General features: G+C 39.0%; 1 protein-coding gene across 1 annotated transcript in view; it reads left to right on the forward strand.

Moving 5' to 3' along the window:
- The window catches only part of KCNK1 (potassium channel, two pore domain subfamily K, member 1), a 53,277-nt gene that overhangs the window by 38,274 nt on the left and 5,230 nt on the right, over positions 1-9,773 (forward strand). Inside the window, exon 2 of the mRNA XM_011935714.1 lies at positions 9,313-9,708. Coding sequence (XP_011791104.1) covers positions 9,313-9,708 — 396 coding nt within the window. The remainder of the gene's footprint in view (positions 1-9,312; positions 9,709-9,773) is intronic.

Genomic DNA, 9,773 nt, shown 5'->3' on the forward strand with positions numbered 1-9,773 from the left:
CTGTCCTACTATAGCATTTAATATCTTACTGCAAATTTTAGTAAGATTTGTAGTATTTAGTAAAATTTAGTAAGTTATAACTTAAAAATGTCAAGTTTTTGTTTTTGTTTTTTAGCACTTTGACAAACTTAGGCTCCTACAGCAGAAGGTGATAGGTCAAAAGTTGGGCTGTCAACCAGGTACTCACCAGCTTAGAGATAATGGAGAAAAGGAGTATAAAGAATTTGAGTAATTGTATGTAACATACATGTTTCTTTTGAAATTTCAGTTTTAGGAAGCAAGACTTGATGAGACGATCTTCATCTGTGAGAGTATGCAGAGGGTGGTGTGAAAAGACATGGCAGGGATCCACATTTTTAAAATGGATGGAAAAACAGTTCTAAAAATATGAAAAAATAAGGACAAATAATCATAATTTAAATTCTCAAGCTAAGAAAGGTTCAACACATTTCAAAGTTAAATAGTAAACAGTGCTAGGGAAAAGAAAACATATAGAAATGAGACAACAGGGATCCATTAGAGTTGGATGTCATTCATTTACTAGTTTGAGGGGCAAAATAAATAATTATATGTGTTTCAAAATCATAGAGAATGAACCCTGAAAATGTTTAATGCTTAGAAAAGAAAGCATTTATTATAGAAATTTTAATTTGGCCAAATTGCTTACTTTAAAATTAGAAAATTAGAATATTTGATTGTATAATTTTGGACACATACTTAATAAGCAGCTAGATTAAAAAGAAAAACTACCTATTAAGCAAGAATCAGCTAACAAAAACAGTTCCTTATATATAAAAGACTATATGCTAACTCCTAGATGCCAAGAGAGAAAATGAGACTACAGTCAAGCGTCACCTAACGATGGAGATACGTTCTGCAAAATGCATCCTTAGATGTTTGTGTCATTGTGTGAACAACATGGAGTGTACAAACCTGAATGCTATAGCATATTGCTCTAGGTTACAAACTTGTATATCATGTTACCGTAATGAAGACTGTAGGCAAGTGTAGCACATGGTATTTGTGTATCTAAATATATCCAAACCTAGAAATGATACAGTAAAAATACAATATAAAAGATTTTTTTTAATGGGACACCTGTATGAGACACTTAGCATGAATGGGGCTTGCAGGAACTGAAGGTGCTCTGGGTGAGTAAGTGGTGAGTGAATGTGACAGCCTTGGATGTTACTATTCACCACGGTAGACTTTGTAGACACTGGACACTTAGGCTAAGTTCAATTATTTAAAATTGTTTTCTTTCTTCAATAATAAATTAATCTTAGCGTTTGTCACTTGTTTACTTTATAAAGTTTTTAATGGTTTTAATTTTGATTCTTTTGTGATAACGTTTAACTTAAAACACGAACACGTTATACTGCTGTACAAAAATATTTCCTTTATATTCTTATTTGGTAAGCTTTGTTTTTTAAATTTTCAGGTTTTTTTTACTTTTTAAATTTTTTTGTTAAAAGCTAAGACACACACACATACACACACACACACACACACACACACTAGCCTAGGCCTACACACGGTCAGGATCTTCCACCTGCACATCTGCCCCACTGGAAGGTCTTCAGGGGGCAGTAACATGCATGGAGCTGTCATTTCCTATGATAACAGTGTTTTCTTCTGAATTCCTCCTGAAGGACTTTCCCGAAGCTGGTTTACATTGGACATTTTGTTATTTTAAATATTTTTTGTTTTTAAAAAATGTTAAATGTAAACCAGCTTCAGGCAAGTCCTGTAGAAGGAAAGGAATACAATCTAAAATAATGATAAAAGTTAGTAAAAAATTGTCACTATATAAACCAGTAACAGTCATTTATTATCATTATTGATATATATACATACACTATAATCGTATGTGCCATACTTTTATGCAAATAGCAGCTCAGGAGGTTTGTTTACACCAGCATCACCACAGACACTTGGGTAATGCATTGCCTTCTGAAGTTACCATGGCTACGACATTGCTAGGTGATGGGAGTTTTTCAGGTCCAGTCTAATCTGATGGGACCACTGTCATATGTGTGGCCCATTGTTGACTCAAGTCATTTACATTTACTATACTGCCGGCAAGCTCCTATTTAAGTAAACAAACATCATAAACACAAACAAACATGAGATGTCCAGAAGAAAGGCCAAGGAAGATAAGAGAACCTCCTTAGGAAAAGGAAGCTACCTCAGGGCAAGGGGCCAGTTCTCACCTGGAAGACACAGTACAGCACACTTGCCACATGTGTACAAGCTGTACTGTATGCAGAATTGTGAACCTTCATAACAATTTCCAAATCCTAGCATTGCTGTTTCTACTCCATAAATACAAAGACTGAGTTTTTGAGAGTTTAACCAACTTGCTCAAAGTCATACAAATAACAACTTGAGCCCACAATCTTTGCACTCTACCACTCCAGATGATTGCCATTTGAACACACACCACCCAGGCACTGTGTGTGCCTACCCCTGGGAATGGCGTCTGCCAGGAGCTAGTGGGTTGTTAGAGCTTTAGGGGAGTTATTTTTAACTTTCTGCTAATAAGCTGTATTTCGAGCCAAAAATTTGTGTAGTGCATAAGGCTACTCATAAAGAATATCAGAGCTTGTATGGCCCATTCTGTTACACTCTTCTTACCAGTGACTCAGAGGACCTGGCTACACTGTCTTTGACTTGCTTCTAATAGTGAAGAATTGGAAATACTCTAAATGTCCTTCCATTGAGGGGTGGATACAGTAAGTTACAGTGCTTGTATAGAGTAGAATATTGTGTTTAAAGAACAGAGAGCTTTTCATGTTTCGAAATGGAGTCATCTACAGGATGTACTATTCAAAGAAAACTCCTAACAGTAATCTCTGGAGAGAACTAGAATTGAAGAGGACATGAGTAGTCAAGGGGACATTTGCTGCATCAGTGTTGTTTGAATTTTTTACAATGAAAATGTACTTATGTATTGAGTAATTTATAAACATAATGTACAATTTTGATTTCTACTTTTAGCTGATATTTACATTAATGTCTTTAGAATATAACTCATTCTTTGGGCTATTGGACATCCTATCTTACTTAGCTGGTATCTCTGCAATTAGATATTTATTTATAAACAGAGATTCCTTCAGAGTTATTTAAATTAAGTAGTTAAATAGGAAGATAAGTCATTTATTAGAATTTAGTTTATGCTTATATCACTGATATTAATTATTGCCACAGAAACTCTACTTTTCAAGGTCACCACTAATTTGTTATGTTTCATGTTTGTTTTTCACAATTTAGGGACATTTCTCTATCTTCTTCATTGATGACCCTACTATTTACCATAGAAGTTCATCTATGTGGCTCCAAACCCTATTTCAAGAATATGAAAGGCATGTAGATTATGCCTACATTCTCTGACCCTTGATAGATGTTTTGCTGACCCACCTCCAGATATCTGTAGAGTTACCCTAGGCTCCACCTTCCACCAACCAGTTCTGTGTGTGAATTACACAGCCCTTTGTTCATTACTAAACATTGTTTTTGCTCTCTCATGTCCTCTTGTTCCATTCTCACTATCTTAGAATCAGCTACATGGAACCACAGGAAAGACATCATTGTTCTTCTTTTGCAGGTAGCCAGTAACACCACCCTCTCACTGAGAGCACTTAAGAAATCATGTTAGGACTTGAGTTGACTTTTGATGCATCCATGTCCTTTGTGTCATATAATATATCTGGAGTGGTAGAGTGCAAAGATTGTGGGCTCAAGTTGTTATTTGTATGACTTTGAGCAAGTTGGTTAAACTCTCAAAAACTCAGTCTTTGTATTTATGGAGTAGAAACAGCAATGCTAGGATTTGGAAATTGTTATGAAGGTTCACAATTCTGCATACAGTACAGCTTGTACACATGTGGCAAGCCACAATGTATGGCTGTTTTGAGCCCATTTTCCTCCTTTCCTGAACATATCTCCTCAGACTGATGGATGCATGATGAGTTCCCCTTGCCTAAGTTATTATTTCTGATTTTTCTTTCACTGTGCTGCCATTTATAGTGGAAACTTCATTGCAAAAAGTGCAAGGTTCTCGCCTGTGGCACTTGAGCTGTTTGCTGGCTCATCTAGCTTTTAAGTACAGTGTATTAATTTAGTCTCTCTCTCAGATGTCCACTGTAAGGTAAAGAATCGATGCCATGTCCCAACTAGGAATGCCGTTGCCTCTCTGTCTTTGCTTAACAAGAAACCATTCAAGATTGAGTAGAAATAACAATAAGTGTTTAGAAAAGTATTAAATGAATGAGGCAGTAAAAAGTGATCCCAAGAAAATCCTAGACCACTCGCACCTGCCATGACTTGTTACCTCTGTGACCTCTTACCATCTGTGCCTCCTTGGTCACGTGTATTGACTGTAGCCCACTTTCATTCTGTCAGCATTTCTCTTCGGTCTATTTAGAGCTCCCTTGAGCCTTCTCTCTCTGGCAAACTTCCTTTTATAACATAAGCAAAATAACAGAAGATGTACATTCCCTGTTGTGTGCATGGAAGGGATAGGAAGGATGAACAGAGTTTATCCATGAAAAAGTATTGCCATCAAAAAATGGAATTATGAAGACCTGTTGTATGCAAGATATCTTGAAGTTAACTTTTTTAAAAAATATGAAACAACTTATTTCCAGCAAAGTGCAAAATGAAAATCACAGAAAAAGTCAACCTGACCTGAAGGTTATTCATCACTGTGCAATGAGTTTCACCATGCAGTGAGTTTCTGACCCACATGACACTGAAGTCACTAACAGCACCGGTGCTACGGTTCACTGTAGATTGGACAGCGCTGTATTTGGGGATCCTGGAAAAATTTAACGTAGGACAGGATGTGGTCTACCCTCCAGGGCCACACAGTCCAGTGGAAAAGAAATAATTAATAAGCTGAAGTCCAGGATTGCAAAGTAAATTCTGTTTTACAGAACGGGAAACATTGTGACTGATGTCAGTATCTCTGCTGAAGTGGAGAGGCTGAGGTTCTTCTTCTGTAGCTCCTCCTCCTCCTCCTTCTTCTTCTTCTTCTTCTTCCATATATCAAGCTAACTTAATGGAGAATGTATACATTGCTCCATATCATACTAAATAATGCAAATAAGTGATACTGTTACAGGCTCAGGGTCATAACGTGGGGCCGTTGTAAGGTACACCTTTCTCAAAAGCATCTGGTATATGTGAAGAAGCTGCATATCAGTGCCTTGTTCTGATGTACTCAATAGGAGCCCACAAAGGTTCTCTGTCTTGGCCTTCATTAGAGAGCATTTAAATACCAGAAAAATCTAGTGTGGCATAGCCCCTGATTGGGTATTAGCCAGCATAGTGTCGGGGCTGTTGTAATTAGAGTAGCCAGATGGGAAGGCAAATTTAGCAGGAGACTGTCATCATTACAACCACCCATTATACATATACTCATACATGCCTCACAGGTGCAAGTTCATAACAGGAAACCCAGCAGTTGTGGAGTAGGAGGTTAGAATACAAGAACATTAGTGAGTGACAGCTTTGTCTCAGGATTGTAACTAATTTTGAGGTCAGGTTTTTCAGCAGTCTGTTATGTTCAACCTTTAGGTTCCAAAAATTATGTGATGACCAGCCTTAGAAAAATTTAACCCAAGTAAGTCAGGTCTATTAACATTTTGCTAAATTCTTTGTGGTTTGTAATGGAGTTAAATATGATTATAAGATTTAAAAATACGAGTTTTGCTTCATGGTTTATCTGAAGATTCAATTGACTGGACTTGAGTAAATTATTCACCACTTCATTAAAATTCAATAGGACTGAAAGTTTCCGTCAGATGCATTAAGCCAACTACTGCAAACGAAGCACTGTGTTGTAGTTGGTGCAGAGGGTGGTTTACTCAATATGGCCTGCGCTAAGTGTATGGAATGCAAATGAGATGTAAATTTTAAATTTTACTTTCCATTACCAAAAAATTATTTATGTACACATCAGGAGAGGAAAATTACTTTCAGTGAGGATCTGCATGGTGATGATTTTTAATCTCTTAGTGGGAATATATAATATTTTTACAGTATTAGCATAAAAATGCCATTACTGCAGAGAGAGGTCTTAGAGTCTTATAATGATTATCTTTATTGCTTGAAGATGGCATTTTAGTAAATGAGATTTAGTTAACATTCTAATGAAAAGAGCTATCACAATTTGAGAGAAAATTCCTAAGCTAAAATATTTTTAAGCTAGAAGTTTGTTTACTTTTTTTTCTCTACTAGAACCTAAATCATGTAATTTATTGGAACAGATGGTATGGAAAATTTGGATTGTGTGTTACACTTTTAGTAAAGCTAATTTATAAAAAGGCTACCAAAAAAAGTAATAAAATCATAGACTTAAAGGCCTTCGTGGATTCCAACTGACTCAGCTGAACTTATGTTTTCTCGACAAAATCAGTGCCAAAGCTAAATTCATCTCTTGCAATTTCTGCTTGACCCTCTGGTCGTGTGAGCACTATTATTAATATCTCCTAGCACTTTCAGTCACAAACTGGTGACTACATTTGTGAATTGCTTTCCAGTTGAGTTGGCTTTTTTTTTTTTTTTTTTCCTTCAGACAGAGTCTTGCTCTGTCACCCAGGCTGGAGTGCAATGGTGTGATCTCTGCTCACTGCAACCTCCGCCTCTTGGGTTCAAACGATTCTCCTGCCTCAGGCTCCCAAGTAGCTGGAATTACAGGCACCTGCCACCATGCCTGGCTAATTTTTGTATTTTTAGTAGAGACAGGGTTTCACTATGTTGGCCAAGCTGCTCTTGAACTCCTGACCTCGTGATCTGACCACCTTGGCCTCCCAAAGTCCTGGGATCACAGGGACGAGGCACCCTGCCCAGCCTCCAGTTTGCTTTTTTACGATTAAATAAAGTTGCATTTTCAGATTCTATTTCCAGATCTCTGCAAGCATGGGAACATCCCTCTTTGGTGCCTCACTGAAGTTGTAGCTCCTATTAGTTCAGGTGGTTCTGTGATATCAGCTGTTTTCCTCAGAACAAGTCTCATTCTTCCTTCACATATTTTTTTCTCAAAATGAAACATTCAAAGGCTCCTGCTTCCATGTGTAGCATGAACATTATTTGGCACCATCCTTCATGTTATTCTCAAGGCACTCTCCAACTTGCCCACTTCCCTCTTTCAATATCACGCCCAAAATTAGTCACCGCATTCCAGGAGCAGTTGGGTGTGCAGGGACCAGATGGATTCAGGAACCGACACTCAGAACAAGAGTGGTTCTTAACCATTTGAGGATGCATACCCCTTTTGAGAATTGAAGCCCTGGAATCTCTCCATGGGAAAGTGGATGTACAATCTCAGAGGATTCCTGGGCTGTGCTGTAGTTCATTCATAAACTGTGTACCTTCTGGGACAGTGGGTCAAGAACCCTGCCTCTGCTGTGGTGAGGCTGTATACATGGGAATAATCGAGGAAGCTTTTTAATACCCACATACACTTGTATAAGCCTTAGGTGTAAGGCAGAGAATTTGGGGGATTTGCAACTGAGGAGTTTGTTTATTTTTAAGCTGAGTGTATTTTACAGATCAGATTTTGAAACTACTTTTCAATTATAATCACCTATGTAGATATTTCTCAGAATCCAATTTCATAAAAAAAAAAAAATGTATTTAGCTGGCTTTTTCCTGAATTGACTTGTTCAGACATGTTAGTTCTTCTAAGATGAAGTGCTCATGAGATTTTAAAAATAGCCACCAGGCCCCATGCCCAGCTGGGTTCTCTGTTGGTGTTGGTTGGATGAAGAGTCCCCTGATTGGCTTGATTTGGGAATAACCTCAACCTGGTAGAAAGTAAAACAGACATGTGTTTCAACCACTGGTCCTAATGTACTTTTTTCAATGTTTGTTTGTGGAATTTATCATATCTTTGAAAATACAGAAATGACAAGGGGTGGAGTAGGGGAAATGTGTCAGTTTATGAATGTGCCATTTAACCAGATAATTGGGCAAAATATTTGACAAGAAGTATTCTCATGAACCGCACAGAGTCAGAGATAACCACGTCCATGCACGTTTGTGTCTTTCCATAGTGTCAGGCTTTTACTGATGCTGTTTCAGTCACAAAAGCCGGGAGTTGGATGGAATTCCAAGGAGGGAATTTTCCCTAGTACCTCCTGCTCACTCGGTAGTCAGAGCCGTAGGCACATAAGCCACTTCACAAGTCAATTGTATTGCAAACCATACATAATAGTATACTTAATCAATAGATAAGTGTTACAGGTCAAACATTTCACAACAAACAAAGTAACATATAACATCAAGAGGGACAAGAAGAAGGGTTAACAAAGCAGTCCAGGGAGACTGGGAGAGCAACAAAGACACAATCGGGCCAGGCGAGTGGTCCACAGGTTTTGCAACGAGGAGTCTTCAGTGGGGGCAGAGCCTTCCCAGCAAATGCCAAGTGCTAATCACAATTGACAGCAAGGCAGTGTCAGTTGAGGTGGCCATTTTGAGCTATTGATATCCTGCTCTTTTTATGGCCACGGAGTCCTCTGGCAAGGACTGATAGTGACACAATGTGCTTGTTTTTGCCCTTATCTGGTTGGATGCAGACTTTATTTATTAAGCATAACATCTTGTCCCTGTTGGCAAAGAGCCCTATGAAATGTAAGATGGAGTCTTTTTCTAAGATGGAGTTACTCATGTCAAGGGTGCTGTATACCAGTGCTCCATCCTGTGACATGGCGTGCTTTAATCTTCATTTTTCTTCCTCTTTTTGATACCTCTATCTTCATTGATTCTACTCCACCCTCTTACTGGACTCATATTATCTTGGTTCTATTCACACACCTTTGTTTGTCAGTCGTTACTGTTGGAACATTCTGAGTAGTTTGTTTGGGAGGTGAGTGTAGACTGAGGTTTAGACACTAATGAGGATCCTTGGGGAAAGTGAAGGGGTGGAGGAGATAGACTGGCCCTGGTGACGTGGGTGGCCTCAGATAAGTTTTTCCTGATGGTCTAAGATGGTGTGGGCGTTAGTTCCTTAGCACACAGAACTTGTGTTTAAGCCTGATAGTGAATTCAAGACCAGAGACCCTGATGTGTTGGAATTGCTGGTTGGATTTTACAAAGAATGGTGGACGTCCAAATTTATGGCGACCACTATTGAATTTTACTGGGACGTGACAATTATGCTAGAGCCTCTAAAGTGGCAGACCTGAAGTCTCACTCTACTCTTTGGTTTGAGGGGAGTAAGTGCAGACGGTAGGCATGTATTTTTTAAAAATGTGTTTGCCACTTAGTCTCTTCCTCTTCGCCTCAGTGACCTTGTTCTCCTTGCAGGTTATGGCCACACCGTGCCCTTGTCAGATGGGGGTAAGGCCTTCTGCATCATCTACTCCGTCATCGGCATTCCCTTCACCCTCCTGTTCCTGACGGCTGTGGTCCAGCGCATCACCGTGCACGTCACTCACAGGCCAGTCCTCTACTTCCACATCCGCTGGGGCTTCTCCAAGCAGGTGGTGGCCATCGTCCACGCCGTGCTCCTTGGGTTTGTCACTGTGTCCTGCTTCTTCTTCATCCCGGCTGCTGTCTTCTCAGTCCTGGAGGATGACTGGAACTTCCTGGAATCCTTTTATTTTTGTTTTATTTCCCTGAGCACCATTGGCCTGGGGGATTATGTGCCTGGGGAAGGCTACAATCAAAAATTCAGAGAGCTCTACAAGATTGGGATCACGTGTGAGTATTATGGCTCCCTGGCTGCTCCTTCTGTCTCTATTTTTTTTTTTTTTTTTTTTTTTTTT

Source organism: Colobus angolensis, unplaced genomic scaffold (assembly GCF_000951035.1).
Source record: "Colobus angolensis palliatus isolate OR3802 unplaced genomic scaffold, Cang.pa_1.0 Scaffold148, whole genome shotgun sequence".
Lineage (NCBI taxonomy): Eukaryota > Metazoa > Chordata > Mammalia > Primates > Cercopithecidae > Colobus > Colobus angolensis.